Here is a 22500-nt window from a genome sequence, read left to right as displayed (position 1 = left end):
CCCAACAATGCGTAAAATTAAAACATGACTTTTAGAGTTTTTCTTAATAGTTTCTCCTACCTTCTAAGAATAGAATTTAGAAATAAATAAAAACGTTATTCACCGGCCTTGGTCGGTCCGTATTGGGAAAAACTGTGCCCTCTGTCTCGAGTACGGCCCTCGGCCTACGGCCTCGGGCCGTACTCGAGACCTCGGGCACAGTTTTTCCCAATACGGACCTCCCGGCCGGTGAATAACATATATTTATTAGCGATCCCCCTCCCCCCTACAACCAATGTTGATAAGCCCAGGTTCGACATGCTTTGTTTCGTCTAGCAACATTGATCAGGGGAGGTGGGGGCAAAAAGAGAACTTATTTTTCATACTCGTGATCGGAGTTTAGTCCAAAAGCAGAGTTTTCTCAACAATTTTGTCCAAGATTGTAGATCCAGTCCAACCATTAGAAAAGTATTTACTTTTATTGTTGGTTACAGAAACTTATAAAAAATGAAATGGCTATCTGAAAGTATGAACTATCTTGAGATTCCAAGAAAATGATTCCTTGGTTGTCGTGTACGTGTTTGCCAGAGTTGTTCGAAAGTATTCCGACTGTTTGTTTTGGTTTTGTGGTTACTGGTCACGCGTGACTGACATCGAACATCATTTGAATTTTTGACGCATGCTCAGTACGAGAGTCTTCCTTCCTCTTCCCGACTTATCTCGGAAGATCGAAAGCGACTCGGTTCACAGGGTAGTTGGTTCTCTACTCTGAACCGAGAGGTTTTTCTCCGGGCAGTCCGGTTTTCCCCTTCTCAAGAACCAACGTTTGATTTGTTTTGCGTTAGTTTGAGTTGATTTGAAATTACAGTGCCATTAGTGCCCAGCGCTGAAAGACTTTGCTCTTAATAAACTTCATCAGTGGTCCGTTGAAGTGCATTCCTGAATCGGATTGTTGCTTAGCAACAGCATAACTTCTTTAGTATCAAATGCTCGGTTCTTTGTTAGTCAATCTCTGTCAAAATGGTCCCACAGTTCAACCCTAACAACCCTGACTTTCTACGGATACGTTTTCAATATTTTTTCTCTTCATTTGCGAATTACTTCCTGTGAACGTTTGTTTTGCAGATTTCACGGAAAGAGCCGTTGTCAGAGAGAAAGGCTGGTTTCCCCGCCATTGTGCAGCAAGGCCGGAGGAGGAAGAGTCTTTCAAGAAAGAAATTTAACTTTTTTAAACAAATTCAATCATTGTTGCTGCTTAGAGGCGCTGGTCGTAAAACTCTTTCTTCATTTCTGTGGGCAAACTCCAGCAATGAAGAGTTACTAAAAGCGAAACGCAAATTACGATAATAATAAAAAAATTCCTCTTTCTCTTGAACCTATGGAATAATTAATACTTTCAAATCCCATAATACATCTTGTTTACCCCCCAAATTTTGCATTATCATTGTTCAATTGTTCTGGTCCCAAGAAAAATCGGGGAGGGGGGGGGGTAAAAGAGGTGTATTTATGGGATTTGAGAAAGTAGAGAATAGTATATTATCCCTCTTATTTTGTCATTAGCATTAAGGGCACACAGACGGATTTTTCGCGCGTTGCTAAGAAAGTGAAATGTTACTTCCAGTGACTGACGTCATCATATCGTGAGCTGACCTGAAATCACCGCACGAACTGTTGTTTGCATCGAAGGTTTTACCTCGCGCTCGTTCTTAGATCAACTGCGCATGCGTAAACAAACTGACTTCCAGTTTGAGAAATAGCTTAATTTCCGGCGGTCTTTAAATTGAATTAATTTGTTTTATATGGCACGTTTCATCCCTAAATACAGAATATAGCTAAGCATTGATTTTTTCAAATCATCTTTTTTGAAAACGTTATGGGTATTTCAGTGTCGTTTATCTCTTAAAAAAAAAAAACATGCTATAATGGTCCATTATAGCCGCTAAATTAGCTCAAGGGAGATCACACACCCACTCCTGACACCGTGCGGCGTAGTCGGTGCCTGTTCGCGAAAACGTCGGGTAGCTGTTTTGCGTAGAAAGACAAACGCGCCTGGGCGGCGTTTGAGCTGAAAGGTGAGTTCACCATCTCCCCTGCCTGCTTGGAATGCCCACGGACTCACATAGAGCTATATAACTTTCGATGGCTACAACCGGGCATAGAGAACTATCTTGAATTCTTGGTTTTCATCCCCGTGATGAAACGGCCACGTTGGTGTACAAAACAACAGAAATTGTCCCCACAAGTTTTGCATAAAATAGAGTCAAATTCCCAAAAGACATTTTACTGCATTGTTCTGTACACTAACATGGCCGCTGTGACGTCAGATGAAAAGCCTCAATAAAACGTCTAAGCGCAAACAAATTAGAGGTGTCATCCTTCAAAGACTTTTTAAGAGAATGATTAAAAAGAAAACCTTCCTCGTTTGGCAAATAAACCGAATAAGACTACCTGAGTTTTCCCAAATACCCCGCCCTGTCACCGCCGAAGTGCAAAACCGGCTTAATATTTCGTCTGAAACAGCCTTTAGTTCTCTCAAAAAAGAAAAGGTTTCGGCCTGGGATGGTAGCCTTTTCGCCAGCAATTGCTCCTCTCTTACAGCTATAAAATATTCCTTGACCTCCCAAAACGCCGCAGGATTCCCATTACCGGGTAAAAGGGAATTATCAAAATATCTTCCCGCTTCGGTAAAGAGGGCTCTTAATTTGCCAATCAAAGAGTCTACCATCCCAAAGGCTAGCCTTCTAGGTCACGCACAGGAGTGCTGCCTTTTCTGTCCAATAAGACAGCAATCTTCTCCATGTACACTTGTTTTCCCAGACTGGTCCTTCCAAATGAGGAAACGAATCACATCTTGGGGAGTTGCATGCAGAATGTCCCTCTGGATTAATATTCTGTAAAACACAAGTGAGCCCTAACTCCAGAGAGGACTTTTGCTTGGCATATGTTTTGCTGGCTCTCTGACTCCGACGGTTCAATCTCCAAGACTCTTTCTTGGTCATGTTGACGGATCTCCTCAAGGTCTTCGATAGAGTTGGTCGCTTTCCAACTTGACGTTGATAGCCACACCTCTGACCACACCTGTGTCATTTGGCCAATGACACTGCGAGCATGCTACCGTAGGCACGTATAACTTCGGAATCAATTGCAGAGCCTTTGAAGCAAACGAAGAAGCTCAGTACAGACTTAACTGATTAGAGAGTAATGTGAAGTGCTAGTTTTGTACCCCATATGAACCATGTGAGCGTTAGCCCTACTAATGGAAATGGATCCAAAACAAGGACAGAGAAAACCTCTGACCAGGGCAGCAATTGATCCCACGACCTTCGGGTTAGAGCACCGCTGCTCTGCTCTAAGAAGCTCAGTACAGTCGTGCGATCGGCGGAGATATTCATATCTGACTACAAGAAAGGCCCAAAGTTCATACCGCAGAGTATCTAGCTTACACATTTCACCGCCGATGGCTTCCCCATTTGACGAGTAAAATCGTCTGACGTTAGAAAGAGTAAAATCTGTAAGTGTGAACGGCATTTGTGGCGGTGAAAGGGGTAACAATGCCTTATTATCTGCCACGTGGGGCGTAGGGATGTAAAAGATTGCTCCCAGGAACGTCAGGGGAAGAAACATGGATTTCTTCAAAATCCTTTGCATGTCACTTACGGGCACAATAGTTTTAACTGTCAGGATTTCACTTCTAAGCTGACTGAACTTGACCTTTTTGTCCTCTGGGATAACAAAGGATTGTAAACTGGAGTCCATAATCATGCCTAAATATGTGAGGCGCTTCACCGGGCGAAGAACACATTTCTTTACACCCAAAAAATATGCGAGATGGACCACAACAAGGACTACTATATGTAGAGCTGCCGTTGCCGCTCGCAAACCAAACTCATCATCATCTCTTTGCTCGGGTGGCCTCGACCATATTCCCGATGGTGTGAAAATTTCCCCTTTAAGTCTGTCATCGATATACAATTGGCATGGCGACCCGCACTCCTGGAAGAAACTTGTCACTCCCATTCCGATCGTTTGGTTAACAAAAGGGAATGTCTTCCAGCCAAAGGGGAGAGTGAGATTTACCAAGTACCAGGCCTGCCATTGAAAACTAAAAAACTGGGTACAATTTTCCTGCAAAAGCACATGAACGTAACCTGACTTGTCATCTATCTTCCACATATAGGAATCAGAGTACACGAAACGTGGCACGTCCGATAAGCGATCGAAGGAGAGAGGTGCGTCTCGCGTCCAGAGGTTAAGGAAACGCGCATCCAAGTATAAACTGGGTTTCTGAGGTTCGACAGTCAGAGGTAGCGCTAACCAAGGCGGTGGCACATCTCCAACCCTACCCCACACACGAACGACACCCGTCTCGATCCGTTGTAATACGGAAGACTAAAAAAACGCGCCACAGGAATTATGGTTTTCAAATATCATCCTTGGGCGCAGAGCCGAGTCATATAAAGTTCCCTTAAAGCGCCCTTCGAAATGGCATGCAAATTCATGGATAGACACCCCTCTACGAATCCAATTCAAAACATCTTCCTTGTTCTCATAGTTATTCAGGAGATGGGCCCAAAAGGGCAACTGTTGGGACAGCACTCCAGCCCTGAAAGTCTCCGGGTCCCTTATTGCAATAACCTCGTACCCAGATCTCACTCTGTCACTTCCGTCTGACCGTGGGAGATCTGGGTACGAGATTATTATTGCAACATTTTCTGGCGCTCCCCGTATACCGTTGCAGATCCGATTCACCTCCTCTAACACATTGTTGGTTGAGCACACTTTCCCTGTGCTCGAAGTTTCGTCCCTCTTTATCCACCTTATTTCTCTCGATTGACCCCTTGATAGCGCACAAACTTGCGTAAAGTTATGAATGGAATCCACGTATTCGTACGCTTAACCTTGGGCTGAGAAACGAAAGGTGAAAAAGGGCGAAATTTTGAAAAAGCACCCACCCCAAAATGAACGAGTAAAGCTCAAAGAAAATGACTACCAACAGCCCATGGGAAGCAACAAGGGAAAGCCCAGAGAGCAAATCGCTTGCGGAGTCACCTCTTTTTACCCTACTTCAAACGAGACACAAAAATAAACATGCTATGCTTTATTAGGAGAAAAATACATCACTCTGTAACAAAGGCGACTCCGCCTAGAAAGTCGAAGTCCGAGATTTCAAGTCCTTTCCGTCCGTTAAATACCCTAAAATCTTTACACCTTGTGACTGGGGCAATCTCGCGCAAAATGACCCTGGCGACCACACGTAAAACAATTTCCTGAAAAACTAGCCTTGTGACGCCCACGGGTAGGGTAAGGTGAGGGACGCGCCCTACCGCTCTGCTAAGGCTGGAAGGCCTGGAAGCCCCGGATGGACTGTGGGGACTTCACCCCTTTCCTGAGGGCTTTGGTGATCACCTTGGCAACGTCTACCTCCTCCTTTTCTGCCACCAACTTCACCAGGATCTCTTGCAACTCTGGTCTACAAACCAGAGAACGGCATTGGCGGAAAACAATATTCAGCTTCTGGGGTCCTTTTTCTCTGACGGTTTTTCGTACCGCAATGAAATTCTCGCTCCGGTGTAACAAACGCGGTGAACTCGCGCTGTTAGGACTCGTCCAAGTATTATCATGTAAACGAATTCGAATACAGAGCCACGAGAGGGAACCGAGGTGAACTCGTGCCTTTGCAAGTACTTTTCTATTTTTAGAACTAACCCTTCAGCAGGAGACTAACATTTACGTCAATTTGAATACACTGTTTTTCCTATTCACTATTTTCTCCAATCCCAAAATTTTGCCTAATAATTGGTTGCAATTTCTCCTAAGACATGAAGATGTCCCAAGAGAAATGGAAAACATGAAGCCAATGCAAAATTTTTGGGGGGTGAACAAGGTGTATTATGGGATTTCAGAAAGTAGAAAAGTTTGACTTCGTTTGACAATACCTTTATTCTGATTGGTCCTTCTAAACTTTTCTGTAAATAGAAGATAAGCGCAAAGGTTGACTCAAGTATGAAAGAAGCAAGCTCCTCCTCAAGGGCTCTCAGTTTAATGAACAAAGACAATGGCTCTTCACGCTCCGCACGTGCGTTTTATATTTTGGTACATTTTATCACCATTCTCAGAAGACCCTCCCTTTGTTCAAACATATGCGGCTATCTCATGGTGGTGCCTGAACCACGGAAAACGCAAGTCTATTATGGCCTTTTTAGGGCTGTACATGGAATCGAGACTGGACACATTTCCGGCTTCTCGGGTTTTTATCCAGGTCTTTTAAATAAGTTCCTTTTCAGTTAGCATTACCTAACACGTTTGACATAAATAGTCACAATGAAATAACAAAGGTAGGATATTGTTTGGAATTATATACTGCATGAGACACCTTTGAGGGTAAAAAGAACTTTTTAAAGGGTAAAATTGACAAAATTGATGATTTTGAAAATAACTCAGTTCTTTTTTAAATGTTCTTCTTTGAGGTTTGAAAATAATAATTATACATTTGGTTTCTACCATTTTTCATTTGGAGAACTTCGAAAAGCGTTGTTAAACTGGTATTGAACTGTAAAATGTAAGAAAATTTAGGCAAAGTTGTATTTTTGCTATATTTTGCCTACTTCATGTAAATGACTGCAAGTTCGCAACGTACGTTTTTCCTCACGGGTGCTGCCATATTAGAACCGTGAAAGGCTTGGGAACTAGTGTTAATATTTATAAATGTTGTTTGAATTTCAAATGTTTTGTAACTTACTGTTAAACATTTCTCTCCAGTCGATCTGGATATATGATCGAAGGAACGAATATAAACTGGGAACTCTGTATTATCTGCGAGAAAATGACAAGAAAAACTGCAATGTCCCATAATATCAAAGCGGAAAGACTGTGGGGTAGGGTACATTTGTTTTGCTGAAAACGTAAGCAAATGGCAAATCGGCAATCTGTCGATACACTTCTTGTCAAGCCTGCCTGAGTATTTCGCAGCTGCTTGGGTTCAATACTCTTGCTAGAGAACGGAATTCCTCATCAATTTATGTGGCACTGAAGATCCATTGAGCAACAACAGGGAGAGGTCTCATTCACGCAATGTTCAATATGGGACTTTGAATTTCTTAGGATAGGCTTCTTACTTTGTCTGCTGACATAGCCAATGCTGTCTATGCCCAGTTCGAACGAGAAGGCGTCGTATGTCACTGACACAGGGTGTGTTTAAAACCGCTGGTGTTGACAATCTAGACCATAACCCAACTTCCACCAGCGCACACGACTAATTTCATGGTACGGCAATATCTCTCGTGCAGCAACCAACAGATCAAGTGCCTGGCGGTGACAGGGGAATTAATACATTTGAAGCCCCAATACCAACTTTCAAACATCCAGGAAGGTATCGCAGCTTCCAGTCGATTTTCTCGAGGTACCTCCAGCATCTTTTAGATCAAGTAAACGTTTCGTTTCTCAGACGGAAGGTAGGATGTAAACTCATCCATTAAGATCATGCCATGGAACAGAAAAAGAAAGCGATTGGTTACAGCATGTCAAAGAAATAATTTCTGTATCTCAAGCTTCACTATCGTCTCACGAACCTGCCATCACTTCACTGGTGCCTCTGTTTTTGGAGAATGCACATTCAGTGGGCATGATTCGTCACGCAATGAATGTCGTCAAGTCTGCCGTAAAGCATGTCAATCCAACGCAAGTTCCTGTTATAGCTTTGGATTATCCACTGTTTGCAATAGCCAAACAAATTCGATGGAATGCCCTCAAACACACGAAGATCATTTTGTCCTCATGTTCGGTGGACTATACCTAGAAATGGCAACCTTTAAAGCTCTTGGGAAGTTGCTCGAAGGTAGTGGCTGGACAAATGTTCTCACCAATGCAGAGGTAGCAACGCCGGGAATTTCAAATTCTCTCCTCCTCGCAAGCCATTTAACAAGAACAAGGCGGGCGCATCAGTCAGATAACTGCAGATGCTCTTCACCTCCTGCAACACCGAGAGTATGAGAAGCATTTAAAAGATGCAGACAGCACTGGAAGACTTCTTGCAATCAATGAATGGAAATCAGAAATGTCAAAAAAGAGCCCTGATTTTAGCTATTGGTCAATTTTGGGCTTTACGTGGAATCGAGGACGCAGATTGCCATCGATCATATTAACTACGCGAGGTGGTTACCAGTTCACTTCCGGGACATGTGAGAGCTTCAGGTAAAACACCCTGAAGTGTCTCGACAGTTTCCAAGTGGATCATTTGTTGTGCACAAGACCAAGCGACCGTTTTCCTCTATGGCCTTGGACCATGCTCATGAACATGAAAATGCATCCATCAAAGGAGATGGAGGTGCTGCAGGTTTCACAGAAAATCCAACTGCCTTGACGAGATGGACGATTTCTGGGCTAGAAACAGCAAGGATGATTGAAGTGTTTGAGCAGGTGGTTCCTTCTACCAGACGTCTTGGATATCATGAACGGACACCGAGTGTTCAAATTTCCTTCAAAAACGATGTGTTGACTGTTTTGTCTGAGTTTGAACAACTTGGTAACCCGTTGGAGGACGAGGGGGAGGAACTGATTGCTGTGCACGCTAAAGATGTCATGAGCAGTGAAGTTGTTGAAGCTGTAAGGAGTATCACCAAAGTTGGAAAGTCGCAGTATGATAAGTTTGTGCAAGAAACGCTAATTGATAGATCCAGACCTGTCACAGACACTATCAAGAAGAACACTCTGTCTCTGTTCAGCAACTCAGACAAGAAGTCCATGACAAAGGTGACAAAGGAACAGTTCCAGTTCTTGACATTGAAGAACGACTGTGCACTTTTTTCTTGGCTCTACATTGCTTGCCAATTCACAGATGAAAATCTTGATGAATTTTTCAAGTTTGAGACTCAACCATGGCCAACTGCACTTGCACAAAATGATCAACTTCTAAGTTTTTGATGCAGTAGTCCTCGATGGAGCAGTAGCCATTCAAATGCTTATGTCTGCAACAGCACACACATTTCAAGAATACATCGATTCAGTGTTCAAGTCATTCATTAACAAGCAGCTGGAATCTGCAAACCGTGAAGACGTCGTTTGGGATGTATACAAACAGGACTCCCACATGAGTACAACGAGAGGAAAAAGAGGTTGAGGACAACGACGATAAGTATTTCCATTCACTCACATCCCCTCAAACTGGAGAAACTTCCCGCGAGTAGTTGAGAATAAGACAGAACTCTGACACTGATAACGTCCTTGAAGTCACCAAGAGTGAAAAGGATGCTCGACGAATTCGTAGCACAAAGAAGCGCGGAAACCTGGGCATAACCAAGACGTCATCAGCATTGAGTAGGTGGGATCTGTGCTATAACCTAAGGTCACAGATAACCGATAATACACACACGATGTTAGGATTGTACCAAGAAGACAAGGAATCTACTCCTGGATGGAAAGATCGGGACAAGCACCATAAATGTTCATAGCTCACCACCCTCGATTCGACTACAGTTGCAAACATAAAACAAAATACAACATATGATAATTTAGTTCACGAGAAAAAGAAACTTTCCTTTATCATGATGGAACTTTCTCGGTTACTGGCACCGGTCAGCGATTATTGCTTTCTTCACTTCATTTGTAATAGCCTCCAATGGAACGAACGATGGAGGATCAGTTTCTACGCTAAGGTATTGATTTGTCAACATTTTCTTGTCTTTTGAACGGACATTTACATGTATGCCAAAATTTCTTACCTTTTCTGATCAGTGAAAAGCGAGCAGGTGACCTACATGTCACATATTTTTAGACTTAATGCTACTTAGCACATGACCAAAATTATGGCCCACAGGTCTTTTGATTCCTCTACACACAAATGTTGGGAAATATCAAAACAAAACTGGCCTTTGTCAGTATCATCACGAGGTTGTGGCTGTTCTTAATTGAGGACAGTAATACAATAAGAGATAACTGAGCGAAAACTTTGTTTTTGGAACTGCTGCAGAGTAAGATCTAACACGTTCGAAACGTCTTTAACTTTGTAGTATAAACAAAGACGTTAGATGCCCCAAGCAGCTTGACAAAACCATCTTAACAGCCAGCCGATTTGCCCAATTAATGCCCGGGTTAGGTGTACCTCCCTTTCTCAGCAATGAAAACCTTCCCTCTCCGGCATTACTGAAGCACCTGACTATCCTTCAGGGCAAGTTGGTCGAAGCAAGGATAGCAGTAACCCGGGTTAAATACCATGACAATCCATACAGTTTAATCAGGCTTAACCTTCGGTCATCGCTAACCCTGCTTCGAAAAGCCTGCGTAGCTGGCGGTTTTGTTGGAGGAACAAGCCTCAGGCTATTCTTGGATTTACATGACGTCACGGCCGCCATGTTGGTGTCCCCAAACAATGAAATGGCGGCCATGTTGGTGTCCCGATCCAATCCTCCGGGAATTGAAAGGTATTATTACGTCTTCTTTTGTTTTCGTTGAAAAACATGGCTGTTAATCACGTGAGTGAAACCCAAGAATACTTCCAACAACTCGGCCCAAAAGCACAGTGTGATAAAGAGACAGGGGTAGCAAAAAACCAAACAAACAAAGAAGCTATGACTAACCAAGCTCGAGGGCCGTGCTGTAAGTTGTGGCCAAAGTTTTTCGTTTTGTATTTATCGCTCGCCCTAATCAAGCATCAAGTTAGCTTGGTGATCTGTTTCCCCGAGTGTATACGAAGCGCAAGGGTAACGAAAAAAGGTAAAAACCAAGGTGCCGTATCATACCGTACGAACAGGGAAAACAAGTTTGCTAAAAATTTCGTTTCGTCACTTCTTGAATTCACTTTTCAAATGCCCGGTGGACCACTTGAAAGTCAATTTAATATATTTAATATAGGGTTTAGGGGTAGCTTCAATGTAAGTGACACGCGGAACATAATTTGATAAACTTTTAGAAAGCAAATTCACGTTGCAAAAGCCACGGATAAATAGTCTCAGTTATTGAGGGACTCTTTTATGGAATAATTTGTTCCAGCAAAAAGAGGCGTGCTCTGGTACCTGCTGTGAGAAATTGCTATGCATTCCCTTTTCAATAATTAAAATGTGATATTTTAAGCGTGTTAATAAACTCTTGCTTTTGGAAGAAGGCTTGGTCAGATTGAAATTGTCGGTAGGTACTAAAACCTCAAGACGATTTTGTTAATTAAAGTCTGTATTTTACAAACAAGTTACGACATATGTGATCCGGCCAGATACAGCCAACCTCTTTTAATAGTTAATAACAAGACCATTTTTTAGCCTATATACAATATTAACTAGTGGGAGGTTGTTCAGTTCATAGTTTTAAATTGAGACGTACGTCAAGAGGCGTTTCCAGAACGTATATTTCCCTTCGAACGTTTCCGTTTCGTTCCCCTTCGCACTGAAGACGCTCCGCAAATCAATTGAAATTTGGTGAGTGCTTTTGATACTCATTCATTCGCCACTTCCACATCTTCCATAAAACACTTTGTTTGCCCCCCAAAATTTTGCGTAACCATTGTTTTTAATTTCTCTTTGGACTTACAATCGTCCCGAGAGAAATTGAAAACAACGGTTATGCAAAATTTTGGGGGCCAAACAAAGTGATGGGAGATGTGGAAAAGGCGAATTGCATTTGTAAAACAATATGTTTTAGCCGCTCATTACACAAAAGTAGGATTTTTTTTCTCTTTATTTTGAAAAGTCTATGATCATAGCTGCGAGATAAAAAAAAAAAATTACCTTCCCTATTTTCTGGAGGAGTAGACATAACATGACATGAACAGTCGAATGCTCTATCATTACTGATAGACAAATCAATCCCTACTAGGAGGTCGGTTACCTTGTGAACTTTTAGTGACGTTTTCAGCTGTGTCCCAAGTATTGAAACAATCGTAGAAATTTACCTTCCCAATTTTCTGGTGGAGTAGACATAACATAACATGAACAGTCGAATGCTCTATCATTACTGATAGACAAATCAATCCCTACTAGGAAGTCGGTTAAAAAATTTCTGGGACAACTCTTAGCCTAGAATGACTTCGTGAACCCAACCCATCGCTTGTGAATCTCACGGCGTTCCTGTCTCGTTCTTCATCCTCGAGGAGCAACGATGGCACAGTCCGTTAGTGCATGGCCTTTGTGCAAGAGGTACCGAGTTCGATCTCCGGACCTCGCATTCTTGTTTCAAGTTCTTTCCGTCCTGTGTATCTTAAGTAGCTTTAAATAGCCGTACAGCGAGGCACTGCATGGAGCGGGGGAAGTAAAATGAGCGCACCGTCGACCTCAGGTTTTTTACTTTACTTTTTACTTTACTTTACTTTACTCTATATATATATATATATATATAGAGAGAGAGAGAGAGAGAGAGAGAGAGAGAGAGAGAGAGAGAGAGAGGGAGTGTAGGAGAGAAACCCTGACAATGCACACCCCAAATAATCATATTTTTAACTGAATAAATGTGTGAAAGAAAATTTGCCCTGAGCGGGATTTGAACCCACGTCCCCCCATTACTAGTCGGGTGTGATCACCACTACACCACCAGGACAACTATGCTGGCAACACAGCCATCGAAGATGTGACTTACGTGGTTTAAGGCGTGGGCCTCCCGGGAAATTTTCTTTCGAGGTGACAAAGTAGGGATCCTTCCTTGTCATCCGCTAAGTTGACTACGGTCGTGCATCATTAAGTTGATCCTTGGTTGGGTTTCAAGTGAAGTTATAGGCTCCCCTACTTTGTCACCTCGAAAGAAAATTTCCCGGGAGGCCCACGCCTTAAACCACGTAAATCACATCTTCGATGGCTGTGTTGCCAGCATAGTTGTCCTGGTGGTGTAGTGGTGATCACACCCGACTAGTAATGGGGGGACGTGGGTTCAAATCCCGCTCAGGGCAAATTTTCTTTCACACATTTATTCAGTTATATATATATATATATAGCTTGAATATCTGTAGTGGTTGACCAAACGATAAACTTCCAACAGAAGCCTTGAATGCAATTCGACTGGAATTATTTACTTAGCCTCCTGCAACAAATGCAAAGTGCAGTATGTTGGTTCGACTTCCAATGCATTTAAAGTCAGGTTCAGAAACCATAAATCCGACATGAAAAGAAACAAAAAATCGTGCGAGCTTGCCATTCATTTCAATAAATTTCCTCACAACCTTTCGGACTTCAATTTCATTGTCACTGAGAAGATAATGAACACTGATGGAGATTTAGATAACACTTTATTAAGTAATGGTCCGGCTAAAAAGCAGGCAGAAAAACAATAGCCCGCGGCAATAGCGTCGGTTAATTAAAATGTGCCAACATTTTTAATCAAATTAAGTTCGGCTGTTCCCATTGGTGTAAGCAGCTAAAAGCGCGAAATTTGAATTTCAATGAAAAATGTAATCGACTTGCCGTTTAAAAAAATTAGATTCTGTTTCGTAGAACAAATCATTATGCCTTCAAAAACTATGTTTGTAAATATCGTCAAGATTCTATGCGCCATTTGATTGGCGCATAGAACAATGCCCAAATTTGGCCGAGAGACAGAGATCAAGGGCATGGGGAAGAAGAAATCCAAAAAAGGCTTTTTTTTCATTTTTTTCTCATCTTTTTTCGACATTTTCCGATATTAGCCAATCAGATGCCTCGATTGGAGTGAAATTAAAAATTAATATTTCGCAGCTTCTAAGTACTTTTGCCGCTGGGCTGCCTGCTTCTTAGCCGGACCATTACTTAAAGCGGGAGGGTTATTGGGCGGCACAATTACGCACACTGCAGCCTTTTGGCCTCAATAAGCGCTGTGAATTCCGTTCAAAAAAACGGATCAATTTCAATGTTTCATAAAAAGCTTTTTTGTTTCCATTATAGTCACATCTAATTTGTAGTCGATATTACATAAATAGTTGGAATCACTTGCATAACTCTAGATTTTATTATTACATCATTACTTTTGTTTTAGTGATCAAGCTTTAGTTTTGGCTTGTATTGTACCATACAATTTACTACTTAATTGTATTCCATTACAATAGCCATTGTTAGTCTTTCAGAGACTATATAGTCTCCACTGCTGTAATAATTAGGCCATTTTATCCTTAGATTTTTAACTTGTACTCTATTTTAAAAAATTTTTAACTGACCAAAGGCCGAAGGGCCGAAACGTTTTTATTAAATTTCCTGGACCTTCGAGAAGTTTTGTCTTCCTCTCCAGTTTATATGCAACATATACTGTACTTATAATCTTCATTCACTGACGAAGCTCTAAGCGGCGAAACGTTTGAAGTATTTAACCGATTAGAAACATATATGCCTCAAGAAGTTATTTCCTTATTACATTATCTATCGAGGCATGGCTACACCTTTCTTAGGCTTCTCATATATATATATATATATATATATATATATATTTGTTTTTTACTTATTAAAGCCCCCAGCCCCTACCTCAGCATGGTCGAAACGGGAAAACGAGTTTGGCAAACATGTTATTATATCGTGTAACAACTTCTGGAATTCACTTTTCGATTGCCGGGTCGTATAATAAGAATACTACCAGCAAAATCGACGAATAACACGGCGCGTCCTATCTCGTAGATATGATGAAATTTCTTGTTAGTATAAAGCAGTGGCCGATACCCTCTCCTATCAGAATTTGCCCAAGTTCCCTTACGGTGATTCCTAACAGTGTTGACGTTTTTTGATCATTATTATTCTCAAGGTGGAAATCCAGAGATATGCTCGCTTTCCCAGCATTGATTTTGGCCTTGTTTCAATTTGGCCTCATCGACGGATTTAAAGGTTTGTCTAGTAGACGTAACATCTGTTGTAACTTAGGGTATAGAATCGGATGCCGAAAACGAGCTTTTCAAAACATCTACCGAGTATCGAGTTCTCTAAATTTAAGATTAGAGTCATTAACCCTCTGCATGAACGAAATTATCATATCTCCACCGTTGTAACCTAATAGTTTCTACTGCCCATTTCGTCAAGTTTTCGTTTTCTCAAATCATTTGCAGTGTAGTCGGTCCTGGGCTCGGATTTGCTACAACCAGTAAAGTCTCGGTTGTGGGTTAAAAAAAAAGGTCTCGTGGTCTCCAAGTCTCGAATTTGTTATTCTATTCTCCTATTTTTTTTGATTATACAGTCAACTCCCGTTATAGCGGACACCCTAGGGACCACGATTTGATTTGGTGTCCGTAATAGCGAGAGTCCGTAATAGCGGGGTGCGAGAAAATTTTTATTTTAAACCATATTTACAGAAGGGGTCACATGTGTGTTCATTTTCATTAACTCCAGTATCCTTTCCAGACCCGTTGTCGGACGCAAAGAGCGTCAAAACTTTCTTTATTTACAAACAGAGCAGAACTTAACAGAACAGGAGTTACGTACCCTTTGTGCACAGTACAGTAACCTACATTTCTAAAAAAAAATATTTTCAAGGAAAAACCTGAACATCAGCTATTGATTGCATCAGCTATCACATTGCCTTGAAATATCGTTCCAATAGGCTCTGTGTACTTCTCCTTTGAATTGCAACTTCCCCCACTTTGTCGCCAAGGAGACTAAATTCATTAGCAACCTTAAACTCCCCAGGCCTCTATGAATCAAAAAAGCAGAAAAAATAGACTTGATATGTGTACAAATTTTCCAAGATGCTGCTCGGTGTCCGCTATAACGAGAGAGAAAACAATAAAACTGTGACGTTGGGACAGAATAAAGTGTCCGTAAGTCCGTAATGGCGGGAGTTTATTTCAGTCAAACGTCTGTAACTTTCGCCGGGGATTTAGCTGCTGTCCGTAATAGCGGGGTGTCCGTCATAGCGAGGTGTCCGCAAGGCGGGAGTTGACTGTAATGAGTTCCACCAATGCACTACGCTCAAACTCACACAATGATGGCCGCTAGATCTGAAGACGGGCAGCACTCTTGAGGCCAATTTAAAACATCAAGAGTAACGATATGCAAAATATATAGCAGCAGGAACGGTATCTAACAGCGCCACGAGAACCTCTACCCCATGCTCAATATCGGGGACGATTGCAGCAGAGCTTTCCAGACGATTTCCAACTTTCAACGCACGTGGTAGGAAAGCCAACAGAAAAGATGCAATTGCTTGTCTCAGTTGGGCTGCTAAACGCCCTTTCGCCAATGAAATTTGACATCACGTCTCTATACTGCCGCAGTTGATCGCTCAAGTTTCTGAATTTAGTAAGAGCCAGATTTAGGATTGAAGTCGAATCAGCAAGATTTTTGACATTCTCAATATCTGAGAAGAGTAACAAAATGGTCCCTGAAGCAGTCACCGAGCGATCAAGAGGCTGTTCAACCTCTTCCAAAGTTATTGAGTCTTTTCTGCTTCTTCAAATAAGCAATAACTTTCAATTGCCGACGAATTAAAAAAAACAAAAACAAACATATTTTCCCTTGCGGCGTTTGAGCCATAAAGCATAATCGTCACTAGCTTCCATCTTTGTGAGAGTTTGAGCGCAGTTCATTGATGGAAATCATTAGTAATTCAAAAGTTAACCATGCAAAAAATCCAAAAGTTGGCGATACGAAAACTGGAGTATATCACATAAATACGAAGAGAACATTGAGTGCTTTGGCTCCTCATTCCCTCTAAGTTTTGTCCTTGGCTGCTTCTGTGGTGTGATGTATGGCCGTATTATTATGCCCGTGAGTAATTCAGGAAACGTTGGCTCCATTCCTGTTGGAGATAAAATTGCACTTCTTTCAATATCAGCTGTATGTCGAAACTGAAGTCGGACTGTTAAAATCTCTTTTCCCGTTAATATTCGAGGGGAAGACTTTTCTAGTTTCGCTCAGATTCAGACTCTGTGAATCGATTTATTTTTGTTTTAGTTACAGGAAGCATAACTGTTACTTTGGCGGTGTTTTCTGGAAGGCCCGATCCTACGTGGACGTTAGACCCAAAAGACTCCACCTACGGGCCGATAAAGCGGTCGTTAGGCGAGCTGAAACCCAAGAACACGCATGGTGCCAAACAGATGCCTCCGAGACTTGGCTACAAAGGTTTCTTGCTACGAAGCATGACGGATGAAGTCCTAATCGTCGGATCTGAGACGAAAAAGTTACAAGTGCTGTTGCTCGAGAGCATACCCCAAGGCACATTGCTAAATGGTACCATCGAAGATGTGAAGGAAGAGATTGAATCAGATAAAGCCACAGCATCTACTACACCACCTGTTTCACCGGCACAGGGCCCTAAACGCGTTAAACGTTTTGAGCCACGTATTGGAATGTGGTCTCCAAGCTTTCGTACGATCAAGTGCAACAACTGTTACAACTACGCAAACACCCTCATCACAGATAACTTCGCACAGCCCGGATTTAGCATTGGACATGTCTTTGGTCAAATGGATGGTGCAAGCGTGCAGCAGGCCGCAGAAAGTGATGGCCTGATCCCTCTCAACCCCCAGCCTGGTGCAGCTGCTCCCGTCCCGCCAGCGCCCGCCGGGTTTGCCCACCTGGTGGCGCTTGTTGTCGATCCAGGTATGAAGAAGAATTCTCCCCATTCCCGCGTTATATTTACAAGTTCCAGAGAAGAAAAAAAACTGATAGTGGCTATCCTAGCAATGCCCTCCAATGCTCGTATAGTTGAAGTAAAGAATATAGGTACTTGGACGGAGAACTGGCGCTTAATTATTCCCTAAGCTGTGTTTCCTTGCAGTAGATCTAAAAGCCGTTAGAAAGTTAAAAAAGGATTAGGCCCTAGTTTACTCGTGGATCAATTGTGTAATAGCAAGAAATGGACCCCATCACCACCGAGACCGCGTCAATCTTAAAACGTTTATAAAATATGGTTTCGTTTCGTTGCGTTGGTGATCAGTGGTTAATTGGTTAGCAGTAAGAAGTGGCCAACATTCTGTATGCATGTCTCTAATTTAGAAATGGCTTACTAAAAGCCATACAAATCCTGTAATTTTTTTCCGATTTTTAAATTTCATCTGCATTGGTAGCAATCTATACAAACAACCTTGAACTTGACTTCCATCACTGTCTAAATACTTATTTGATTGATCTGTCTCTGACTTGGCCTCAACTTTTGATGAACAATTTTGAAAATAGTATCCATTGGAACTTTTGAACAGGCCTCTGTTACAAGATTGCAAGGGGCTGCAGGTCAGCCCAGGAAATTTGAAATATGTTTAGACTTAAGTTTCGAAATGAATACTCTTTTCCTTCGTTTTGCAGGAACAGCGCTACGACAGGGGGATTTCCATTGGTATCGTTTGGACCAATATGGTGTTTGGTCTCACAAGCCCGGCTCGACATTTGTCACGGCATTGGACAACGCTGGGGCGCTGATAACCGATCCCCGGGTAGCCGACATGGGCCATTACCGTTTTGTTTCTTTTATGTATAGTGATATTACCATTGTTAATATAGCAGGTAATTTAATCTGTCCTTATTAATGTGTGAGAAAAGATGCAGAACAGAAGTATTTCAGAATGAAAGCTTTTCTGGTTCACATCTGTAATGGCTCCCCGGTGTGATGATCAAATAAAAGGTGACCAAAGCAGTTTGTTTGTGTTCCATGTTAGAACAGAAGCCCATAAGAAGGAGCGTCCGTATCTTATAGGGTCGTTCCATCTTTTATCCGCAACCCCCCACCCCCCTCCCTAAGGATGGCGGGTTTTTGCAATGGGGGCTTCGGATTTTTTCTTCAGATGAAGCCGACAAAATTTGGACCCCTCGGACATTTTCATAACAAGCAGCAAGCCAGATTTTGAGACCAAGGCGAAGTTAAACGCCGCGTTCTCTAAATTTTCGTGGTTGGCTTTTGCCGCACTGGGAATAAATTCTTTTGTTTCAGATGACAAGTGATTTTGAAGTAAACATTTTTATTTCGGGAAACTCGATAAATTCATAAAACGAAACTTTTGCAGTTCAGAGAGTTATCCCATGTAACAATAACTTGTATCACTGTCATTTAACAGAAGAACTTTTATCGAACGAATGTTTGAGACGAATTGCAAGTCCAAACTTGTATGCTCGGTACAAGCATAGGTAACGCAACAACGATACTCCGTGAGCTTGGGGTACACGTTTACCCAAATAAATTTTCGGAGAAAATTCATGGTTTTTCTTTTGAGCAATCAGAACTATTTTCCTTGGAGTATACACTGCTGTTCCTTGCTTTTACCTTTGTGATCAACTCATTCCAGACCATTTTGGAAAAACTAACACTTGTAATGAGGGATCCACACTTTATTGACTTGATTTCCTGCAAACTGCAATAACTTGTTCATTGTGCCTCACACATTTACCGTATGCGTTAAAAAGCTTACTGAAGCTAACAAAAAACATTTAATTTCAATAAACTAACAAACAACCTAATAACATGTATATTAACAAAAAACAGTGAAATAAAGGCTTTTCATTACACATTGTACTAGCTTTAACCCTATGTTCCTTGTGTGAGTAACTTGTGTGTTACTTGCTCGTGACCATTATGGACTTGATTCTACTGGTACAAACAGGCATGCAACATGCATGCAACTTGTGATTACTGTCATATTTTGCTGTAAGTTTATTTGAAATGACTTTGTATCAATAGGAATTTCTTAATGGTTGTCATGAGACTTGGGACCACAAAATGATGTCACCACCTGTTTACACTTGGCCTGCCATCAGTCATGACTCAAAATAGAAACCCACAGAACATCCTCGTTTTAATTAAATAAATTATACATTAGAAAAACTCATATATGTCAAGTTAAGTTTCATTCAATGCCTCTGTATAATATTTCTCAATCTAAGGAAAGAAAATTTATGCCCAAGCTATTATCTAAAAGCGAATACAGTATTTTCTGAAATGTCCATCAAATTAGGTATTGACAATACCAAGTTGTAAAATGTAATGATTTAACAAAGGAGACGTTCCTCGTGCCCAATTAAAGCATATAAGCTGCAAGATACAAGTGGTTTTCGTCATATCTATTTTAAACTACAAGTTCTATTTTACTGGTATTTTGCATTGTAATAATATTGGTGTAAAAGATTTCTACCATCGCAGCGCAGATTAAGTCTGCTGGATTATAATGTAAAGAAACAGTTTCTTCTTGGAGAATGCATTTTGTATTGCAGAGTTTGGAACTAATTTCCTGTGGTAGAATTCGTGAAGGAATGATTGCTTGTATGGTTAAATGATTTTTCATTTAAAGAATGAGAGTGTTTGAATTTAGACATTTCGTCTTTTCTCTGACAATGTGTGACCTTTCGGAAAATATGATTTTTTTCCCAGAAAAGCATCAACAATGATGCGCACCGGTGGCTCCGGTGGCTCAGTCTGCTCAGTTGGTTGAGCACCGGGCTGTCATGCGGGAGGCCCTGAGTTCAACTCCGGCCGGACAAACACTCAGGGTCTTTAAATAACTGAGGAGAAAGTGCTGCCTTTGTAATTACATCTGCAAATGGCTAGACTCTCTAGTCTTCTCGGATAAGGACGATAAGCCGGAGGTTCCGTCTCACAACCCTTCAATGTTCATAATCCTGTGGGACGTAAAAGAACCCGCACACTTGTCGCAAAGAGTAGGGCGTGTAGTTCCCGGTGTTGTGGTCTGTCTTCACAGAGGGCCATGTGTTAGAAAACTCTTTACTGGGTTAATCATGTATTACCCTCTCAATATAAAGAACATTGTATTGTATTGTATTGTAAATGGCAGTTGGTCCGATGATTTTCTTCAATTTGGGCAGGGTTTGCCCTTTGTTTGTTTGTTTGTTGTCGCCAGGAGGTAAGAACCAAGAGAGCTTATGACTTTATAACTTTTAGATTTCTAGATTAATTATTATGTAGACTATACATTACTATACCTTAATTATACTGAATAGTTTTGTAAATGATACCGCTTGATAATTCAGTTTGTACATAGTTTTAACTGCAAAGAGTGGATTAAACGATATATAGGGGACAGTGTGGCCCAATGGTTAGGGCGCTTGCCTTGAGAACCTGAGATCCCGGGTTCAAGATCCGCTCTTAACACTCAGCTTTAAGTTTATATCCCTCCGATGCTTGACTTGAATAACTGCCTCGTTTATGTTTAGGTGAGTTAACCTGAGTCGGGCCTGCAATCCAATCGAAAACCAGTACCTGGTCAGCGGTCAACTTAAAAAAAAACAGCTTTAAGTTTATATCCCTCCGATGCTTGACTTGAATAACTGCGTAGCCGCCAGTGTGGACCACAGCTATCATGATATGTCAAACTGGATTGAAACCAGCAAAAAATGCAGAAAGAAAACATTTTCTAAACCGTTTTCTACCTGAACACGACAAGCGTTGACTGTGTAAGAACTCTAGTTGACGTAGTATCGCCGTGTAGCCTCGTCGAACCACAGAAAGCGCGTGAAAAATGAAGCCTCGCTTATGTTTAGGTGACTTAATCTGGGTTGAGCCTGCAATTCAATCGAAAACTAGTACGACCTCGGTGAGCTCTAAGCCTGAGCCCGCGATATGGTCACCTGATACTGGTCAGTGGATACCTTGTTTTGACAGGTGTCAATTGATCAAAACATGAATGTCCAATATCAAAGATGTATGCTGTAAACTAGCATGATACTGGTCACATTGGCATACATGGAGGGGTGGACGGACGTACGTACTGACGGTCGATGACGTCATGGCTATAAAACCAAAATTTTTCGGATCGATGGGTTACCATATTTTCTTAACTATGGCTCCGCTACTACACCAACTCTGAACTTTTTTCTTCTTTCCTTTACATTTGATAATGTTGCACCGAAACGTCATAATAGAATTTTTTTATCGTTAATATTTCTTTAAAAACTGTTTTGCAAAATCAATTCTTATAAGAAAACGTTTTTGTCTGATAAAAGATTACAAGTTGACTGATCATTCCGGGAGTAGACCTTAAGGTCGGTACGCAGGAGGGAGCTTGCTCCCACAGCACGCCCCTGCAACACGCTCCCGGAGCAAAGCTCCCTCGTCTGCACCAACGATTTCTAGCGAAAAAATATGTTGGGCAACAAAACTTTTGCTCCCGAGGTTTGCTCCCTCATATCACACTGGTTTGATATGAGGGAGCAAGCTCCAGGGGCAAATCTGTTGCGCGAGTCTGTTTCAGGAGCAAGCTCCCTCGTGTGAACTGAAATTTGCTTTCCGTGACATGACGTGTCTCCAGTTAGCCAATCAAATTGGCATCCACAACAGTTCCCATGGCCCAATCGGTTTGTTTCATCATTCAGCTCACTCGTCGTGTCCTTCGTGTGTACTGGTTGGGGCACTTACCCGAGAGCGTGTTTCGGGAGCGTGTTTCAGGAGCAAGCTCCTTCGTGTGTACCGGCCTTTATTCGCGCTTGTACATTTTGTTTTCCTAATGCAGATCATGTGATAATACTCAGGAGACTTGATCCTTTGTCCTGTTCATTACAAAGGGTGCACGCAAGCGTGAGTATGTCTGCACTCTTTTTAATGAACAAAACGGAGGAGCAAATCTCCTGAGTATCGTCATATGATCTGAATTGCGAAAACATAGTTTACAAGCGAATAGGGGCTAAAGACCAAATTGGCTTTGAACTCAATGATGTC

The 22500-nt window shown here is 41.7% G+C and overlaps 2 protein-coding genes across 2 annotated transcripts in view; both read left to right on the top strand.

The window, feature by feature from the left end:
* LOC138003662 (palmitoyltransferase ZDHHC6-like) overlaps positions 1-1832 on the top strand; it is a 17894-nt gene extending 16062 nt beyond the window's left edge. The window contains exon 11 of the mRNA XM_068849851.1: positions 1105-1832. Within this exon, the coding sequence (XP_068705952.1) occupies positions 1105-1202 (98 nt within the window). The 3' untranslated portion in view covers positions 1203-1832. The remainder of the gene's footprint in view (positions 1-1104) is intronic.
* Positions 1833-11259: 9427 nt separating this feature from the next.
* Positions 11260-19336, top strand: LOC138002944 (uncharacterized). Its single transcript, XM_068848908.1, has 4 exons — positions 11260-11381; positions 14653-14732; positions 16794-17444; positions 18147-19336. The coding sequence occupies exons 2-4, from the start codon at positions 14669-14671 to the stop codon at positions 18365-18367; spliced, it is 936 nt and encodes a 311-aa protein (XP_068705009.1). The 5' UTR covers positions 11260-11381; positions 14653-14668; the 3' UTR covers positions 18368-19336.
* Positions 19337-22500: the final 3164 nt, after the last annotated feature.

Source organism: Montipora foliosa, chromosome 5 (assembly GCF_036669935.1).
Source record: "Montipora foliosa isolate CH-2021 chromosome 5, ASM3666993v2, whole genome shotgun sequence".
NCBI classification, from domain to species: Eukaryota; Metazoa; Cnidaria; class Anthozoa; order Scleractinia; family Acroporidae; genus Montipora; species Montipora foliosa.
The sequence above is the reverse complement of the archived record's forward strand: the minus strand, read 5'-3'. Positions and strand labels throughout refer to the sequence as shown.

Excerpts from the sequence above, each read along its gene's own strand:
- LOC138002944 (XM_068848908.1), top strand. The coding sequence starts at position 14,669 with ATGCTCGCTTTCCCAGCATTGATTTTGGCCTTGTTTCAATTTGGCCTC. Across the intron at positions 14,733-16,793 it reads CCTCATCGACGGATTTAAAG|TTACAGGAAGCATAACTGTT; the intron begins GTTTGTCTAGTA and ends TTTTTGTTTTAG. Across the intron at positions 17,445-18,146 it reads GGCGCTTGTTGTCGATCCAG|GAACAGCGCTACGACAGGGG; the intron begins GTATGAAGAAGA and ends TTCGTTTTGCAG.